The 20009-nt window shown below is 57.6% G+C and overlaps 2 protein-coding genes across 12 annotated transcripts; one reads left to right on the top strand and one right to left on the bottom strand.

The window, feature by feature from the left end:
- Positions 1–379: 379 nt before the first annotated feature.
- On the top strand, positions 380–13646 carry IFFO1 (intermediate filament family orphan 1). 11 transcript variants are annotated; one of them, XM_045554514.1, is made up of 10 exons: positions 380–1212; positions 4975–5035; positions 5189–5284; positions 6093–6233; positions 6514–6522; positions 7144–7325; positions 7452–7572; positions 7831–7926; positions 11784–11914; positions 12630–13646. In XM_045554514.1, the coding sequence occupies exons 1-10, from the start codon at positions 428–430 to the stop codon at positions 12733–12735; spliced, it is 1728 nt and encodes a 575-aa protein (XP_045410470.1). In that variant the 5' UTR covers positions 380–427; the 3' UTR covers positions 12736–13646. The 11 variants fall into 11 exon arrangements, with proteins under 11 accessions (XP_045410470.1, XP_045410471.1, XP_045410473.1 ...); XM_045554515.1 differs by having other exon boundaries at positions 7834–7926; XM_045554517.1 differs by having other exon boundaries at positions 7168–7325.
- A 747-nt stretch (positions 13647–14393) lies between these two features.
- GAPDH (glyceraldehyde-3-phosphate dehydrogenase) lies at positions 14394–18423 on the bottom strand. Its single transcript, XM_045554525.1, has 12 exons — positions 18361–18423; positions 18033–18079; positions 16374–16473; positions 16191–16297; positions 15997–16087; positions 15797–15912; positions 15610–15691; positions 15288–15439; positions 15125–15203; positions 14945–15028; positions 14767–14864; positions 14394–14660 (listed from the first exon to the last, which is right to left on the bottom strand). Exons 2-12 carry the CDS (start codon positions 18059–18061, stop codon positions 14591–14593), a joined length of 1008 nt encoding a protein of 335 aa, XP_045410481.1. The 5' UTR covers positions 18062–18079; positions 18361–18423; the 3' UTR covers positions 14394–14590.
- Between the last annotated feature and the right edge of the window lie 1586 nt (positions 18424–20009).

The raw sequence follows: 20009 nt of genomic DNA on the forward strand, positions 1-20009 counted from the left end.
TCAGGTCAGTTTCAGGCTCCTGCGGTCCCTTGGTCTCCCCAGGAGAGGAGAGCCATGGAGTCAGAGCTAGGGTGTTTGGACCGTGGGGAGAGGAGGGCGACAGGGATGGAGGGAAGGCTGGCTTCCTGCCATAAGAACCCATGGGATGCAGGGGGTCCCGGGTTTTACACCACTCTGGCTGGATTCCAAGGAGTCGCACCCCAGAGAAGGGCTAGCAGCCGGCCCCAGACCCGGAAAGCTGCGGGGCCAGCCTCCAATTGGAGCCTTTCATTGGCTTCCTCCCGGCCCGGCCCGCCTCTGACCTCTGCCCCTTTGCTGAGGCTTCTGATTGGTCGCCGGTGGCCCGCTGGCGCCTCATTGGCTCTTCCCGCTCGCCCTCCATCCCTGCTCTTGCACCGGTCTCCGTCTCCCAGCAGAAGGCGCAGCCATGAATCCGTTATTCGGCCCCAATCTCTTCCTCCTACAGCAGGAGCAGCAGGGCCTCTCCGGCCCGCTGGGGGACCACCTGGGAGGCGACCACTTCCCCGGGGGAGGGGACCTGCCCCCGTCGCCTCTCGCCCCGGCCGGGCCCGCTGCCTACTCGCCGCCCGGGCCAGGCTCGGCCCCGCCTGCCGCCATGGCCCTCCGCAACGACCTGGGCTCCAACATCAACGTGCTCAAGACCCTGAACCTCCGGTTCCGCTGCTTCCTGGCTAAGGTGCACGAGCTGGAGCGCCGGAACCGGCTGCTGGAGAAGCAGCTGCAGCAGGCGCTGGAGGAGGGTAAGCAGGGCCGGCGGGGCCTGGCTCGCCGCGACCAGGCCGTGCAGACCGGCTTCGTCAGCCCCATCCGGCCCCTGGGGCTGCCCCTGGGCGCCCGGCCGTCGGCCGTCTGCACCCCTTCAGCGCGGGTGCTGGGCTCGCCCGCGCGCTCGCCGGCCGGCCCCCTCGCGCCCTCCGCGGCCTGCCACTCGTCGCCGTCCCCCTCCACCTCCGCCTCCACCTCCACCGCCTACTCCTCGTCGGCCCGCTTCATGCCTGGCACCATCTGGTCCTTCTCGCACGCCCGCCGGCTCGGGCCGGGACTGGAGCCCACTCTGGTGCAAGGGCCTGGCTTGTCGTGGGTGCACCCCGACGGGGTCGGCGTCCAGATCGACACCATCACCCCTGAGATCCGCGCGCTGTACAACGTGCTGGCCAAAGTGAAGCGGGAGAGGGACGAATACAAGCGGAGGTAGGGACCAGGAAGATGGGGATAGGGCTCCGTGTCATGCCACTCACAACGGCCTGGGGAGTCGGTGTGGATTCCGAGGAATCGGGGGTGAATAGAATAAGAGTAAGTTCCTGCTGTATAATGAGCTTGGAAGGAATTGGATGCAGAAGTCCAACTCGTGACAGGAAGAAGGAGGAAAACACTGGGGGATTCATACTGCTGGCTGTCTCTCTGTCTCATAGTCTAGGCTGCAGGGTTTGGATGACTGTGTTAACTGTGGGGTTTTGCAAGGCGTGACAGGGGCTCTGATCTGAAAGGTATGCATCTGGGGTACACTGTGCCCCTACCAGTCTCAGCCCTTGGGGCAATTTTGGGATAGAAGCTTCACACACTGACCAAAAGTAGAAGGCTAAGGGTATAGCTTAAATTTGGGAAACTAAGTGAAACTGGAAGAGGGTGGTGAGGGAGGAGGGGCTGCACCCTGCAGTGGGTGATCCTGCCACTGCCCAGGGTTTCCCAGAGGAATATTGATGGAAACCAGGTTCTGTACGATCCACTGGAATCCACTGGATGGGAACCTGGTTCTATACGATAAGACCTCAAGGTATTGCTTGGAGTAGGTAAAAAAAAAATGGGAAAAGAAAGAGTAAGGAGAATTCTGTAGGGAAAGGGCAAGGGGAAGGGGCAGGTTGTTGGTATAGGGCCCGTGGGGATCAGTAAAGAGCTGAAGGGGGAGGAATCGTGAACAGAGCCAGCAAAGGAACCAAGTAGGGAAAAGTTGGGAATACCGACACACCCTGGGCTGTCAGTGGCTTGGGGCGGGTCCAGTGATTCTGCAGATGAAGTTTTGGCTTTCTGAGAGGAACCTGGACCCAAGGGGTGTGGGGAAGGGATGTAATGGCAGAGTGCTGGCTGTACACCAAGTGGATTCCTAAGATGATTGGTAACCAGGCCCATAGGACAGGAGCATGAACAGAGACAGTGTTTTGCACACTCTGTGACCCATGCCATGGTGGAGCAGGAAGGGGTGACAGAAGGAGACTTTGGTTTGGGGACCTCCGGTCTCAGCCCAGCTATTATGACCCCTTGTGGGCAGGCCAAGGAACTATCTTTACAGCCCAGCCTAGCAGGGATTGGTGTCTGGTTCAGTAGTGGGTGAGGATTGGCTGAATGAATGTTCTAGATTACCGCTGGGTCTGGGGGCAACCTTCAGGGCTTTATCACCAGCTGGAGTCTACCAGGTCACAGAGGGGCAGGCTTTCTGAGCTTGAGTCCTGTCCGCATGCTGGCTTCCTTAGTTATGGTCCATGTTATGTGTCCTTGGGGGTTTTAGTTGTCCCAAAATCATCATTCAGCTGCCACCCAGAAGCAGCTTGCCCTGCCCTGCAGGAGTTAATGCAGTCAGCAGTGGAACAGGGACAGTTCTGGAATACATCCACAACCACAGGAACAACTGCTGTTCTCAGGAGCATTTTCTTTTTTTTAAACTGAAACAGTGTTTGTCCTTGGTCCAGCTGTCCAGTGCAGCAAAGAGTTATTCTGTGGGGATTGATTAGCTCATCACTCTGCAACACGTTGCTGTGCAGAGGGCCTGTAGCTAGACTGGTGTGGTACGTGACACTGGCAGTTACTCCTTCTGTGCCCTCCTTCTGTGCTTTTTATAGCAACACTGTAACTCCTGTCCTTAGTCTGGAAGGCATGGGGATGGCTTGAGCACTAAACTGGGAAGTAGCTGAGGCCTCCTGGGTTCTATTTTCAGCTCCCCTGCCTTGTGGGACTTTTCCCCTGAGCCTCAGTTTTTCCAATATTGAAATGGTCCTATTTTCGCTCTTCAACTCAAGGATACAGTTTATTTGGAAGGGAGGTATTTGGTCTATGCAGAATACGTAAAAATGGCTCAAATTCTGCTCACATTAAGGGAAGCTTGTGAGACCAGATTGGAAGGGAGGCCAAAATGAACCTGTTTGTGTGAAAGTCTGGGTGGAGAGCAATAGCACTGTAGTGAGCTTCCAGATGATTCATTTTTCAGATTTTTTACCCTGTAAGATTTCATTAATCTTCATCTTTAGCTAACTTCCTTGCTTTAAGTTTCCACCTGAGTTTGTTGAGTTCAGTGACCAGCAGTACTTCCTGCCCTCCCTGATGCATCTTGTCCAGGGTCATTGCGCCCTTGTCAGTATTGCTCTCCCCCTCCAGGGACTCGCGTACTCCAGGGGCATGAGGGTACCACATCCCGTGCCTTTGTGTTGTGGACGAAGAAACCAAGGCCCGGAAAAGATAATGGTCTTATCTAAGAAAACACATAACCTGATGCTACTAAGTGCCCTCACTACCTCTGTCTGGCTGAGAGTGCCCGAGTGGAAAGGAAAAGGACATCTGTGGCCCGGCAGGGAAGAGCAGGGTCCGGGAGCCAGGAAGGCTCTGGGCTGTGGGGAGCCAGCAGGCTGGTGGCCGGACTGGCTGCCTCCGCCCACCCTGTGCACGGGGAGGGCGCCAGGGTGAGGTGGAGGAGTTATTATTAGGACTGCTGCAGTGCGGCTGTGGGTGGGGAGACAGGACTGGGGAGGGCGCTGTAGGAAGGGAGACGAAGGCCTGGGGAGGACAGGACTTGAAGTTGCAGAAGCTGATCTCTCGCATTTTAATTTTCTTGCTTTCTTCTTTGCCACTTCCTAACCACCTTTCTTATATTTAAGTTTCTCTGTTGGTGCAGTTCCCTTCCTTTCTCAGACTGAAAAAAGCCTTTCCAGAAGGTGGCAAGAGTGATGAGCTTACATGAATAGGGCTGCTATGCCAGCTGACCTGTGGGCCCTGAGATACCAGGGCCACAGCCTGGGCAGTGGAGGTCCCCAGCCCCCTTCCATCTCTGGAGTGGAATAGAATATGCACCGCTCATCGTGGCAGATGGGTGTGAAAAGCTGGCCTGGGAAACATGCCCTAGGACCCTGCCCTGTGGCCAGGAGTGTCCTGTGTCCTACTGTGGTCTTAGCCTCTGAATTCTGGATCCCAGGAGGTGCTGCTTCTGGTTCTGATCCGCCACACTAACAGGCCCTGTGGCATGCTCTACTTCACCTTTCCCTCTAGGTTTGGGTGCTTAGTAATCCCAGGCTCTAGTTGTCCACTGCTGTAATGCTGCTGGGGGACTTCTGGTCGCAGGGCCAGCCCTGTTACCTCTCTGTGGCTCACTTAGAGGGGGATGGGTGGGCAGTTCCTGGAGCTTGTGGGGAGGGGACTTAAGCTGTCTCCTACCAGGCTCTTGACCAACTCTGTTGATGCGGTATGTGTCCTGCAGATGCTTTTACAGAGTTAAATGGTACCACAAGAGGCAGGGCAGCAGGCTAGACGAGCTCTGTTCTGGTGCGGGCAGGAGACCGGATCTGTGCGACTGAAGGTGGGAGACTGGGCCGGGTGGACCTGGTGGTCTGGTGGGGGCAGGAGGTGGGCGATGAGGCCAGCCAGACAGCTGGTTGAGCTGGGGCCTGAGCAGGGATGGGCACTGCAAAGGACCAGAACAGCCGCAGTTGCTCTTAAGTAGAGTTCCTGGTACATGGCCCGGAGGTTCCGGGAAGGCAGCTGGCGAGCTTGGCGCTTGTCAGGAAGTGTGGAGCCGCCCGACAGCTGCAGCTGCCACCGGCTGCCCGCCAGACATTCCTGTGCGCTGCTCCTCCCCATCTAGGGAACCAGACCTGGGGGCTGAGCCTGAGCCAAAGAAGGGGGACAGAGGGCCGTGGGGGCAGGGAAGGGCTCTGTACCTACGTTCGGTCTGCCTTTCCCCATGTCTGTCAGGTGGGAAGAGGAATACACGGTGCGGATACAGCTGCAGGAGCGCGTAAATGAGCTGCAGGAGGTGAGGGTGGCTGCCCACTTGCTGCCTGTGCTTCCCTTGGTGTCCCCCCTTTGCCCCGAGGCCCTGGTGTGCCCTCCCTGTCCCTCCTTGTTGTCTTTACCTTCTTCCAGCATTGACGGTGCCACTGATGTCAGGCTTTTCTGCCGACCCTAGGAAGCCCAAGAGGCTGACGCCTGCCAGGAGGAGCTGGCGACGAAGGTGGAGCAGCTGAAGGCTGAGCTGGTCGTCTTCAAGGGGCTCATGAGCAACGTGAGTGCAGTCCGCACTGGCCCTCACGCCTGTGCGTGCAGTTAGCTGCCTGAGGCGGGAGGAGCAGGCCCCGCTGGTTCTAGCCTGTTGATGCCCTGTCCACCATCCCCTTCTTTGCGATCCTTCCCTTTTTCCCGTTACCCCCTAAATCCAGAGAAAGGGAAGGAAGGAAAGTCTCAGTGTTGCATCGCACAGGCATGCAGCCTCCGTTGTTAGCGGGGGCTGTGGGGCAGTCAGTGAGAGTGCAGCTTCTGGAGCCTGGCTGCCTGGCACAGACCCCAGCTCTGCAACTTGTGCACACTGTGGCCTCGGGTGAATCCCTTAACCCCTGAACCCTCATCTGCCAGTGTGGAATGGGGAAAATAAAAGCATGTACGTTGCAGAATTGCTGTGAAGATTATAATGCGCTTAGGACAGTGCCTGGCATGTAGTGTCAGCTCAGTAGGTGTTAGCTGTGGTTATTACTACAGTACTTTCTCCACCTGTCATTCCTAGTGGTATCTCTTTCCCTCTGGGAATATAAGTTCCAGGAGGGTAAGGACTGCTGATGGTCCCAGGCACTGGGCCGCACCCTGCAGGGCTCCCATCTGCCCGGAGAGCCGGTGGCCCGAGCAGCCCAACACCCAGGGTAGGGGCAAAGTGGTGTGGGGCGGCCACCAGGAAGGACTGCATTCTGCTTAAGGTGTCAGAGGCTTCACGGAGGAGGTGCCCATGATGTGACAGGAAATCTGCAGATCGTGCCAGGCCTCATTCGTCCTCGTCTGGAGTACTGGGCACCTCCTCACTGTTCCCTGTGTTCCTTGGACAGAACCTGTCAGAGTTGGACACCAAGATCCAGGAAAAGGCCATGAAGGTAGATATGGACATCTGTCGCCGCATCGACATCACTGCTAAACTGTGCGACGTGGCCCAGCAGCGCAACTGTGAGGACATGATCCAGATGTTCCAGGTGAGGACGGGGCTGCCCTCAGCTTCCAGCAGCGGGGGAGGGAGCAGGTGAAGAAGCTTCCATCTTGGCTGGCCTAGAGCACAGGCCTTGCCCCTAGATTGGGGTCCTTCCTTATCCTGGCTCCTGGGGCCCTCGGTGGGACTAGGCTGGGGGGCCAGGAGCAGCCTCAGGAGAGAAGTTTTGGAAGCTGTCTCTAACGCCATCTCTCCCTCCCTCTCTCTCCTCTGCCTGCTTCCTCTCCTCTCTCTTGCTCTCATCTTCTCTCTTGCTTTCTCCACAGAAGAAGCTGGTTAGTGTGATCTCATGCAAGCTTATTAATGTCCCAGTCCCAGTTTCTAAACCACCTGGGCCCTCTGGCTGTCAGTTTTGACCTGCGGGCTCTTCAGCACAGATTTCTTCTCCCCTTTCTTTCTTCCTCGCTCTTCCCTCCTTTTCTTTCTCTTATTCTCTTTATTTCATTTCGCTCTCTCCCTTCTCTCCCTGGCTTTCCAGATCTGGTTGTGATTCAAGTTCTCCTTTATAAACACTGTGTTCTCATCCTCGTTGCAGCCTAAAACTTCCTTTTTCAGTTGAGTCGTTTTATCAGAAAGACTTTCTTTACAAAAGAAATTCCTCTCTAGCCCCTATGCACATCTGACTGAGGCCCTGACAAGCCATTCCTCCCTTGTCTTACTGCTCTCTTTTCTCTATTTCTTCCTTTTCTGCCTTCTCAGCCTGCAGCCCTGGCCCCTCTGTGTGTGTCCGTGTGTCTGTCCCTTGGTGACTCTGCATGTTTCTGTTCCTGTCATTGTAACTGTGACTTTTCTCTCTGTCCGCCCCACCCTTCCCTCTGGTTCGTGCTTCTCCCCTCCCCGTGTCTGCCCGGCCCGGCCCCGCCCTTCTCCTCACGCACCCGGCCTCGTCTCTGTAGTCTCTGCACTTGTCTCCCATTAAGGTCCCATCCATGGGGGGGCGGAAGCGGGAGCGCAAGGCTGCCGTGGAGGAGGACACCTCCCTGTCGGAGAGTGACGGGCCCCGCCAGCCCGATGGGGATGAGGAGGAGAGCACAGCCCTCAGCATCAACGAGGAGATGCAGCGCATGCTCAGCCAGCTGTGAGTCCGCGGCTGCCCGCGCAGCAGCCCCTCGGCGCCCTTCCCCACGAGAGGCCGGAGCCCCCCGCAGCCCCTCCACCAGGAGGCAGCCCCCCCCTCCTTGACACACGGGTTCCCTGTCTCTAGGAGGGAGTATGATTTTGAGGACGACTGTGACAGCCTGACTTGGGAGGAGACTGAGGAGACCCTGCTGCTTTGGGAGGATTTCTCAGGCTATGCCATGGCAGCTGCAGAGGCCCAGGGAGAGGTAACCTTCCCTCCCGCCTCAGGGGCCTCCAGCTCCGCCTCTCCGGCCTGATGCCCTGTCTCCCCACTCCTCGCTCTGTTCCCCCCATGTGGCCGTCATGCTTTCCCTGCTTCTGCCCTCGGCCTTCGTCCTTCTGCTGTCCTTTCTCCGGTTCCCTTTAACCAACTTTGTCTTTCTCTCCTCTGCCTTGGCCCTGTGGGATGCACCCATCCCATCCCTCCCTGGTTGGCCTCCCCCCTGCTCCCCTGTCTACTCCAGCAGCAGGAAGACAGCTTGGAGAAGGTAATTAAGGATACTGAGTCCCTGTTCAAAACCCGGGAGAAAGAATATCAGGAAACCATCGACCAGATAGAGGTAAGGGCATGAGTGGAAGCCAGGAGGCACAGTTCCCTGGTGGGTCATGAGTGGAGCTGCAGGTGCAGCAGTCTCATCGCTGGGGAACCCTTGAGACCAGGGCTTGTCCCTTTCTTTTGTAGGGAGGAGTGATCTCTTGGCAGTAGTACCTACCTCTGGTGGGCCCTTATGGCCTCAGACTCTGGAAGCAGATAGACATGGGTTCAAATCTCAGCTCTCATTTACAACCACTCTTGACTTGCAACAAGTTACTTGTTTTCTTCTGAGCCTGTTTCTTTATCTGTGAAATGAGGAATTTAATAATACCTCCCGTTTAGGGTTGTTTAGAAGATCAAATGGGCCAGGCACGGTGGCTCCCGCCTATAATCCCAGCACTTTGGGAGGCCAAGGTAGGAGGATTGGTTGAGGCCAGGAGTTAGAGTCTAGCCTGGGCAACATAGCAAGACCCCATCTCTATTAAAAGAAAAATTATCCAGGTGTGGTAGCGCACACCTGGCAGTCCCAGCTACTCGGGAGGCTGAGGCAGGAGGATCACTTGAATCCAGAAGTTGAAGGCTGCAGTGAGCTATGATCATGCCTATGATCTAGCTTGGGTGACAGGGCAAGACCCTGTCTCTTAAAAGAAGAAAACAAACAAACAAAAAGATCAAGTGAAATAATGCACATACAGAGCTTAGTGCAGTGTCTGGCTCATGATAAGTATACCATAATGGTCCTTGTCTTATTGTTACTAATACTCTCAGTGCCGTAGCACTCAGAGATGAACGTGAACTTTCCTGCTTCTTCAACTCAGCCTTTGAGGTAATGGAGAAATCTCCATGCTTATTCGCAGGCCTTGAGGAACCTTCTAGAGAAATGGCAAGTGGAGCTGATGCTTTAACTTAAACTCTAGGCCTTTAGAGGCTGCAGGAAGGATTTGTGGAACCACAGAGTGGAGGCTGCTGTGGAGGGAGGGTTGGATGTGATTGCTATGTGTGAGATGGTCCTTTGCTGACGTTCTGGCCTGGGCATGTCGCGGGAAGACTCTTTGACTCTCAGCCTCTCTTCAAGCCCATGTGGCATTTTCATGCGGCAGTTCCCCCTTACCTGAGGGGACTATGTCCCAGGACCCCTGTGGATGCCTGAAATCTTGGGGAGTACTGAGCCCAAGGCCATCAGTCAGAAAACAGTTTTGCTCATGTCTTCCACCCACAAATATGATGCCTTCTCCATCGTACCTAAGCACTGTCACACACTGTGGCTGTCACTTTTACAGTTTGAGGTATGATAGCAAAACTAGCACGGATCTCTTTTTTCTTTCTTCACAATTTCATGGAAGGAGGTTTCTTCTTACCGTAGATCTTAGCAACCTCAGCATAGGATTTTTTTTCTTATTAAGTTGAGAAATTTCACCTTTTCACTTAAAGGAAACTCTTGCCGGCTTCTCTTTGGCATGTCCGAATTGCCAGCATCACTGTTGTGCTCTGGGGCCACTATGAAATAAACTGGCAAGGTACCACGACAGCGGACCTGCTAACTGAGTTGGCTACTAAAGTGACCACGAGAGTAGACAGTGGGCAGAGTAGCCAGCATGGACCCACTGGACACAGGGAGGATTCACGTCCCAGGTGGGATGGAAGCAGATGGCACAAGATTTCATCATGCTATGCAGAACAGCATGAAGTTTAAAACTTATGAATTATTTCTTTGTGGAATTTATCATTTAATATCTTTAGACCACAGTTTCTACAGGTAACTGAAATTGCTGAAAGTGAAATCATTGTAAGAGGGGCTACTATGCTCTGATTGCACTCACAGTAGCTACATTTTGAGAAGGACGTTGAAAGATTATTTTCCTACATACTCATTTTCCTAACACACGTCAAATAGTCCTGCTCCTCTAAGCAGAATTTTTTTTTGCCAGGCAGACTAATGCTAAGTTTTACAGACATGGTCAGATTTATGCTACAGGCTAAAGACGTGGCCAGGGAGAACTGCTCTCCATTCTGTTTGCACTGCCTCACTCCCCCCCCCCTCCTTTTTTCTTGGTCCTTGCCCACCTCTTTTGGATGGTAGATTTGAGGTTGGTATTTCTGCTGTACCTTCAACCAAGTAGGGGCCCCAGAGCAGGGATCTGGGGCTGCTGTCTGTACCTGGCCCTTGCCCTGGAGCAGAGTGCCTGGTGTAAAAACATGACCTGCTAAGAAAGAAAAGAACATCCTCAATGGAAGCGTGCCTTTTCAGCTGTTTTCGAGTCATCCGACTCCTCTCCTGTCCCAGTAGACCAACTGTGGGGGATGGCAGGGGGGTGACCTGCTGACTTCGCTCGCAGTGGTGCTCCCAGGGATCCGTCTGGAGATCCAGGGACCTGTATCTTTGTGACCTTGATCTTTCAGGGTCACTGAGACAGAGGCAGGGACCAGGCCCAGAATGGTAGGGGGGGAGTTCTTCCTGCCTATCCCACCTCAACTCCATCTTCCCCGCCTCACCCACCTCTGCTCAGGCTGGAGCTGGAGGTTTTCAAGTTGGCATTGAGGATATATCTCCTTATCTCACTCCTGCTTTAAGGGCATGAATTGAGGACGTGGAAATATGCAGAGACTACTGGTGGCAGTACTACCCTAGTATTTTGATACAACCTATTTGGTTCATTTCCTTCTTCTCTGTCTGCCTGAGCGATGGGTTCCAGACCCAAGCCCTCCGTACCAGCTCCCCACCCCCAGGTGGAGAAATTGACGTATAGGTGGCAGCCTATCTATACAAGAGCTGGTGGTATCATATTTTCTCCCTAGACTGAACAGCCAGCATATCCTGCTCCTCTTGCTGCTGTGGGATCCCAGCGGGACCCCAGCTGTGGAACCAAGCCTGCCATACCCACTAGGGTTCACCCAGCCACCCTCTCACCCCGAATGTCACTGTCCCAACCATCTCTTTTGTCTGGCCCTGTGACTTGTTTCCTTCTTCTCCAAGTTCCCGTCCTCTCTGTCCAAGTCAGATTAGTCATGGGCGTTTCCCTTCCTCTCTCTGCGCTCCGGCAGCCACGCAGCTCACTCCACGCAGTTTGGTTCTGCCTCTCCTGGCCACTGCACTGGAACCCAAAACAAAGAGGCAGCGGACTGTCCCTGGCCCAGATCTTGTGCTGCCTCAGCCTGGGCCGCAGGATGGGTGCTGGGAGGGAGACTGCCTGCCTGAGTCCTGCGGCTCCACGTACAATAATATTTCTGAAGCTGGGACACATCTTATAATCAGTAGGACATTCAATGTGGCAGTCTTTCTTGTAGTATCTGGGAATGGCTTGTGAGAAAATAAAGTAATAAGAGAATAGTAAGAGAAATGAGCCCCTCTCGGCAGTGAGCCAGGTTTCGTCTTGCCTGTGTGAGTCCTGTAGCTGCTTCACAGAGTGAGTTAATTCCCCTTGAGGGGCTGGGCCCGCAGGGATGAATGCGACCCAGGGCCAACCCTCAGAGGGCTCACGGTGCACAGGGAGGCAGCTGGGACCAGGTTGCACAGGGAATGTGGGGCGAGCCGGGCGCGGGGGCCGGTGATCCCGTGATCTGCGCCATCCTGCCCACGTGTACGTTCCTTCCTCGTTGCTCTTATCAGTCTCCTAAAAGAATGCTGCCTGTGGCAGATACCTTTGTATCCTTCGAAAGCAAAAGATTTTCAGGAAAGCCGGAGGAAATGATAGTATATTCAGTGTCTTCTGCCTCGATCTGGTTTATTTTTAAATTGGAGCCTTCAACCATGGCTGCCTGGGCCCCGGCCCAGCTGGTGCTCTTGGTGTGTCAGCCTCCTGGCGGGGCGGGGGAAGCAGAGGCGCTGTGGCCCCTCCTGCCTTCCACCTGCTAACCCCAGTGGCCCTGCCTGCCCTGCCACAGCTGGAGCTGGCCACAGCCAAGAATGACATGAACCGGCACCTGCACGAGTACATGGAGATGTGCAGCATGAAGCGCGGCCTGGATGTGCAGATGGAGACCTGCCGCCGGCTCATCACCCAGTCTGGGGACCGGTAGGGGCCTCCCCTGGCGTGGCGCAGGGAGGGAGGGTGGAACACAACCCACAGCTGGCAAGCCCTGCAGACCCTCCGACGGTGACTCGGTCACATCTTGAGGTGGGGCTGCCCTTTGGGAGTCACCTGGTATGGCTGGCCTAGATTGACAGTTTTCTCTTCCTTGGCAGTTGGGTGACACTTTTGTCCATCCGTGGCCGGAGGGCTGAAACCTCCCAGTGCCACCGGCTCTGGTGGTTCCCCTGGTTAGAGGCAGTTTAAAAACTAGCAAGGAACAGAAGGACTATGGGGGCAGATTTTTATTTAAAGTCGGGGCCTGATTTGTACATTTGACCTTGTGTAAGTTACACATCAGCAAAAAAGTAAATTTTTAAAAATCACAGTAATACTACAGATAGACATAAAGTCAGGGCCCTAGGGGCAGTATAGTCAGGGTCAGGCAGCATCTCGTGCTGTGACTTCGGATATTTCTGACCTCTGAGCCTCTCAGAGTGTCTAAGACAGAGCCAGGGACCATTTCCCCATCAGGGTGGGGTGCGAGAGAATTCTCTTCCCTACCCCTCTCTCCTCTCCCTGCATCCACCCTCCCTCATGGGCCCCCCGTCCTTGCCTGAGGTGTTCGCCTGCCTGCCAGAGGATAAGGCCACAGGAAGAGGGATGCCAGCCTCATCAGGGTTCTGCCTGCCCCAAGGTGACAACTGGTGTTTTTTTCTAGAAAGTCTCCTGCTTTCACTGCGGTCCCGTTTAGCGACCCGCCGCCGCCGCCAAGCGAAACTGAGGACTCCGATCGTGATGTCTCATCTGATAGCTCCATGAGATAGGGACCCGCCTCACCTCGCTCCCCCAGGCCCCTTGCTGCTGGCAACGCACCAAGGCAGAGGGCAAGGGGCTCACGGAGGGTATCCCTGCACCACCGCACCAAGCCTGGCCCCTGGGGACTGGGGGCGTCCCTGCCTTGGGCTTCCCTCCTCGGGCTTGGCCTCTCCAGGGTTCTGGGGTGTCTGGAGCTAGGCTGGCCCTGCCCTTCCTGGGCAACTCCCACCGCAGTCGGGGCTTTCCTGCCTTTGCACGTGGGTGCCCGCTACTTCCCCGTGTTTAACTGCTGCCAGAGCGATCGCAGCCCCTCACCTCCACGTGTCAGGAATGTGAATGTGGGACCTTCCCTCCGTCCCTGTGGTCCAGAGCCAGCGCACCGTCCTGGATTCTGCACTGGTGCCCACCGGCCGAGGCATTGGGATGACGTGAATTCAGCCGGAGCTTCCGCAGTGGCTGACACAACACGCGCAGGGGGAGAGGCCCCCGCTGTTAGAGGGCGCCCCACTGCCCCACGTGCCCAGGGCTGTCCGCCTGCCGCCTGCGCTGTGTGTGGCTGTGGCCCTCCCCCGCGGGGGTGCCATGCTTTAAAGAGGCCTTAACGCCTGGGTCTGGGCGCAGCACCCTGCAGGGAGGTGGAAGCTCGTTTCCCAGGCACTGCTGAGTGACAGAACGTGAAGCACCCTGTGTGCACAGGCTGTGTGCGTGTGCGCTCGGGGCCTCGGTTTCTTGGGTGTCAGTGGAAGATGTGCCTCTGCCGGGTCTGCCGCGCGCCAAGACCCAGCAGGCTACCAAGTCGTCCCTGACTTGGCAAAGCCTGGAGACACTGGGGAGACGTGGGTCAGGACACCTCAGTATAGGAGGCTGTGCTGAGCTGACCTTGGAATGGACTCTTTAATAACAAAGAACTGAGTATTTACTGAGCACTTTTGTGTCACTGTTTCAAGCACTTCTGATGGTGACTGGTTTTACCCGAGGTTTGTACCATGGTTCTCATCGTCTCCACTTTACACGTGTGCGTGTGCTGAGCACGGGTCGAGTAGCTTGCCCCCAGCCAGAGCCTTTAAGTGGCAGAGCCCACACGCCTCCCCTACGGATGCTGGAAATGTCATCCTGACACTTCACACATCTCAGTTCATCTTCTCCAAAACTATGAGGTGGGCCTTAACCTTATTTTGCTGATTTTAAAAATTATGTAGCGCTCAGCATCTTGGGCATGGCTCTAGGTGCTTATGTAGTTTACCTGATTTAATCCTGCTGCAGACCTTAGGAGCCGGGTACCATGACATCCTCATCTTGCAGATAAAGCACCAGGGCTCAGAGGGGTAGAGAACTTGCCCAGTACCTCACTGCACCCTGCTAACTGGTCGAGGTCAGAGAGCCCACCTCCAAAGCCCCGACTTCCCATGCCAGGTGCCCTCCCTGCAGGTGGCCAGGCAGAGGCCCTTCCTGTGATCTGGGGCTGTAGCACCCAGAGGCCCTCGGACAGGAGAGGCCAAGGGCGCACACACCTCCATAAGGCTGTCTGGGTGCCCAGCCCTAAAGTTGGCTGGGGCGTGCCAGGACCCTCCCTGGCATCTTCAGCAAGAGGTGCTTCCCCTCGGCCCCCACCCAGCACCCCTCCCCGTTAACCTAGACCCCAGGATAAGATAAAACAAGAGCTGGCTGAGTACAGGGAACTTTATTGATGGTACATGACAAGGTGGGGCTCCCTAGGCCCCTCCCGTTCTTCAGGGGCTCTGGCATGGAAGCTATGTCTTGGGGAGGAGAGATTCTCAGTGAGGTGGGGACTGAGTAGGCAGGGACACCCCAGCAGCTGAGGCCTCTCTCTGTGCTCTGGCTGGGGCTGGTGGTCCAGGGCTCTTACTCCTTGGTGGCCATGTGGGCCATGAGGTCCACCACCCTGTTGCTGTAGCCAAATTCATTGTCATACCTAAAACATGATCGAGTCATTAAGGGTTATTTTTCTGAGCCAGCCACCAGAGGGCGCCAGACCCCAAACCACTTTCTTGAGCCTTGTCCCCACCCCAGCCACATACCAGGCAATGAGCTTTACAAAGTGGTCGTTGAGGGCGATGCCAGCCCCAGCATCGAAGGTGGAAGAGTGGGTGTCACTGTTGAAGTCAGAGGAGACAACCTGGGAAAGGGGGAGGGATAAGCACACGGGCCCAGTGCTGCTCGGAGGGGCAGCGGGGACACTGGCTCCCTGCCCAGTACCTGGTGCTCTGTGTAGCCCAGGATGCCCTTGAGGGGGCCATCCGCCGCCTGCTTCACCACCTTCTTGATGTCGTCATACTTGGCCTAACACAGTAAAAACAAGGTGGGTATTCAAGTCCCACTTCAACACAGAGACAAACCCCCAGCCCAGCCCACCAAGCCTCTGCAACCCGCACGTACCGGCTTCTCCAGGCGGCAGGTCAGGTCCACCACCGACACGTTGGCGGTGGGGACACGGAAGGCCATGCCAGTGAGCTTCCTGTGGGCAGGGAGGCAGGGTCAGTGTCAGCTCTCCCAGCCCTCTGCCTGCCACCCGCTTCTCCCAGGGACAGCAACACCTCACCCGTTCAGCTCGGGGATGACTTTGCCCACGGCCTTGGCCGCGCCAGTCGACGCAGGGATGATGTTCTGGAGAGCCCCACGGCCATCACGCCACATCTTGCCAGAGGGGCCATCCACGGTCTTCTGGGTGGCGGTGACGGCATGGACTGTGGTCTGGTAATGTGGAGGGAGAGGGTGAGGCCCTGCAGAGGCGCCCCAGCTTGGCAGGAATCACAGGACAGACCTGGGCCAAGCCCTCCGCCCCTAACCCCAGCGCCAGGTTCTAAGATGAGAGGAGGACCCAGTGCCAGGTGAGATATGAATGAACCCCACTGCTCTCATACCATAAGTCCCTCCACGATGCCAAAGTTGTCATGGATGACCTTGGCCAGGGGGGCTAAGCAGTTGGTGGTGCAGGAGGCATTGCTGGAAAGATGGACGGACGAGCAGTCAGCGGAAAGCTTGCCTTCCCGCCCCCCACGTAACGGGGGTCCCGCCCGGCCCCTTCTCCACTGCCCTCGCCCTCCTTACCTGACGATGGTGAGGTTGTTTTGGTACTTGTCGTGGTTCACGCCCATCACAAACATGGGGGCGTCAGCAGAGGGGGCAGAGATGATGACCCGTTTGGCACCCCCATCTAGGTGAGCCTGCCGAGGAGCAGTTTGTTACAAACCCAGGTTCTGCCCTGGTGGGGCTGAGTCAGCTCCCCCCTCCCAGCCCCCGGCACTCACCCCGGCCTTCTCCAGGGTGGTGAAGACGCCAGTGGACTCCACAACGTAATCAGCACCCGCTTCACCCCATTTGATTTTGGTGGGATCTCGCCTGTGGGGGGAAAGAGGACCAAGTCGAGGGACATGAGATACCTGCACATCCAAGGCGGTGCCTCTCCGAAGCACATTTCTTCTGTTCCACCTCCCACACTTACTCCTGGAAGATGGTTATGGGATGGCCATTGATGACAAGCTTCCCGTTCTCTGCCTTGACCGTGCCGTGGAACTTGCCGTGGGTGGAGTCGTACTGGAACATGTAGACCTGGGGGACAAGCAGAAGCATCAGGGGCTGCCCTCAGCCAGCCAGCTCCTCACACCAGCTGCGGGCCAGCACTCACCATGTAGTTGAGGTCAATGAAGGGGTCATTGATGGCGACAATATCCACTTTGCCAGAGTTAAAAGCAGCCCTGGTGACCAGGCGCCCAATACGGCCAAAGCTGATGGACAAGAGGCAAGAAGGCGTGAGGCAAGGAGGGGAGGGTTGCCCCCGGCACGGGCACAGCCGTGTCCGCTCCTCCTAAGGGGGAGGGAACAGCATTTCCCGCCCCAGGAAGTCCCGAGAGGTCTAGTTTTATCCTCCCCGTGCAACCCTGCCAGGCTCCGTACAGCCGTACGTGAAGGCTCCTGTCCTGCCCAACACTCCATCATGAAGTTCTTCAAGAAGTGGCCGAGTGGGGTGCTGCCACCCAGTCTGGGCTCAACCTTGGCACATGGCATTTGTCATTCCACTATCTCTGCCCTGGGAACGATTACTGCTGCTTTGGCCCAGCTTCAAGCTACACCCTCTAGGGACAAAAACTTGTACACTCAGCATCACTAAGCTCAAAAGGCAGGAGTAAAGGTCAGAAATGAACCCCACAGGGCAAGCCTAGCCCTCTTCTAGCTTCTTCTGCAACAGGCACAAGGACGGAGAAAGCAGTCTGTTTTCCACCCCCTCGTCCCAGGGGCTCTGATTTGCTGCGCTTCCTGTCCTTCCCAGCTCTTTTCCAGAAACCTGGAGGGTCGCAGCAGGGGGTAGGTGGGGGAGGGGTGGGACCCGCGGCCCAGGCCCCAGCACAGAAAGGTCAGCGGCTATATTTAACCTGGGAGCAGGGCGGGCTACCCGAGGCTCACAGACACCCAATCCTCCCTGTGACCTTTACGCCTGGCCTTGAGGGTCAGGTCAGGCCTAGGCGTGCGTGGGCAGGAGCCACGAGGTGTGGCGGTGCAGGAGGGGCTGCCGCCACAGGGGCCATTTTGTGGTGGAAATTTTCTAACTGCCCGTGACTCAGCTCCCCTGGCTTGGCACGAAGCCGCAGCTACCACACTCTGGGAGGGAGGGGCACAAGAGGACCTCTCCATAAACCCACTTGTTGGACCCGTCAGAGCATTATCTAGGATGCATCGCCCTAGATGAAGGGAAACCAGGCTCGTGGCTCGAGGGCCGGGTTCCGAGGGCCCCGCTGCAAGAACCGGGAAAGCCTTGCATCACCTGGTTTACGGGATAAAGGAAACCCCGCCCTACTGAGGCAGGAGGAAGACTGCAAAGCTCGGGAAGATTTCCTAACGGGCTTCATTCATTTCCTTCCCGGTTGCAACATGGCGGCCACGCCACCGCAGCCCGCCCGGGCCGGTGCCGCAGGCTGCGCACTGCATCCCGCGGGCAGGGGCTGTGGGGGAGGGGCGCCTCTCCTGGCACGTGACCCCGGAGAGCGCCAAAGGGAAGAAAGGAGCCCCCGCTGGGGCATGGGGATGGACGCCAAGCGAGAATGGCGGCTGCGTCGTTTCTCTGCCGCGGGTGCCGCATGGGCGGAGCTACTTAAGGCGCAGCAGCTGGGGGGGTTGGGCACAGGAGGCCTTCCGAGGCGAGACACAGCCACCAGGTCTGGGCGCTGACCTTGAGTTCTCCTTGGCTGGGGGTAGACCCCCACCCCCTACCTCCCCACCCGGCTAGGCCTGCAGACGCAATGCGGAGCGGCCGCAGCCCAGGGCCCCACCCTGGCACCCCCAAACTCACCCGTTGATTCCGGCCTTTACTTTCACCATGGTGTCTCGGAGACGGTGCTGCGGGAAGAGGACAGTCAGCAACGCAGCGGCCTCCCCATCCGCCGCGGGGCTCAGCGACGGGAGCCGGGCGGCGCCCACGCCCACACCTCCCCTCCCCTCCCCCAGGCCTCCATGCCGGCCCCGCGCCGCCTCACGTCCTCCTCCCGCCCCTGCGACGCGGGGCCCGGCCGGCCGGCCCGCACCCGGCCCCGAGCAGCGCGGCCACACGCTGCCGCCGCGCACGCCCCTCGCCCCGCGGGCCGCGCGCGACCCCGCGCCTGCTCGTCGCCCGTCCGCACCTGGCGCTGCGCGAGAAGATGGGGCTGTCTGTCGAACGGGAGGACCAGAGAGCGCCGGGGGAAGCTGCCGCCTCCATTTATAGGAACGGGGGGCGGCGGGGGCCGGGGACGCGGGGCTCCGCCTCCCGCGTGGCTCACCCTATCCCAGCCCAAGGACGCGAGGCCTGAGCTACGTGCACCCGTAAACCCGCGAGTAGTCGGGCCCCGCTTTTTTTTTTTTTTTTTTGCGCACTCGCTTGGTTCAACAGTGCACGTACCAAGCGCGTGGGCTTGGGACGGAGAGGGGAGGGGACAGAGATTGGTCCGGTGGGAAGGTGATCGGGGATGGTTCCCAGGACGGGACTGTGGGCACAAAGGAGACCTGGGACTCCAGGACTCCCAGACAGGAGGCCCTGGTGAGAACTTAGGACATTCGGGAGCCAGGGACGTTAAATTTGCTGCACGGATGAAACAGGACTTTGGGAGCTGGTGGGATGGGGAATCGCAGCCGGAGCCCATTCAGGACGGCTCGCGGCTGCACGAGGCCAGCCCCCCGCGCCTTTTCTTTCAGAGGCTGAGAGGCGGGAAAGTTGAGGAACTTCTCCACGAGGCTCTTCGGTAGTGACAGAGGAAAAGCGGAGGCAGAGGCCCAGGAGGGGCCGTTCCCAGCCCCCCTTCTGCCTCCCCCTCTCCTGGCTCCCAGCCTCTCTGGGACTGGGGCCTGGTCCGGGCACTGGGCAGTGGGGGCCTGGAGAGGAAGGAGACTTGGGAGGAGGCTTGAGGGGGAGGTTTCTGCACGGAAGGTCACGATGTCCTGCAGCCCGGGCATCGGGTCATTTGGGGCAAACAAACCAGGCCGTTTCTCTCCCCTGGGCTGAAGCCCCAGGGAAATGACCGGATTGCTGTTGGGGGCTGGGCCGGTGGGGGCCCAGAGGCCTCCCACAATCGTTCCTGGGAACCTGAGGTAGGAGACGGTGTCCCTTTCATCCCCCGCAGCCCAGGGCGGAAGTCCCTCCCCATCCTGAGATGAGCAGGCAAGCCCGGGAGCCAGGGACTCCCCTTCACTGGCAGTGCCCAGGGGATGTTGAGGGCAGGGTGAGTCCAGAAGGGGAAAAAAGGGAGAGAAGAGGTCTTGGGCACACGGTGGGCACACGACCCCGCCCCTTCCCACACTTGGGAGGTAGAGGAAGGGATTCATCCCCTCCTAGGGGAGTAGAGCCCGCGCTGGGCCAGGTTTGGCTTGTGAGCTCAGGATAGAGGAAGGGCTGGGTGCCCAGCACTTGACAGGAATGAGGGCTTTGAAGGGGGCGGGGCGGGGTGGCCTTTGCCTATCAGCAGGTGCAGGGGAGGGGGATCCTGGGGCCTCTATGCTGGCCCAGCATAACCTGACACCAGCCCCCTGCCCTTCTAGCTAAAAGCCTGGGGCTAAGTTTAGCCTGCTTGGTGTTAATCTTTGCTTAAAAGGCACTGAGCACACTGTCCTGCATCCTGACTCCAGCCCCCCTCCAGTCTTTCTGGGATTGCCCTCCCTCCTTGGGGCCCCAGAGCCAAGGCTGTGTCCACATCTGGCAGCCATTGGCATGGTTGGTGCCCAGGCTTTTCAGGGGCACCAAGAGCAGGGCAAGAGGGCTCCCTGGTGAGAGGGGTGGGAAGTGCTGCGGTGGAGCCTA

The sequence above is a fragment of the Lemur catta genome, chromosome 6 (assembly GCF_020740605.2).
Source record: "Lemur catta isolate mLemCat1 chromosome 6, mLemCat1.pri, whole genome shotgun sequence".
Taxonomy (NCBI): Eukaryota; Metazoa; Chordata; class Mammalia; order Primates; family Lemuridae; genus Lemur; species Lemur catta.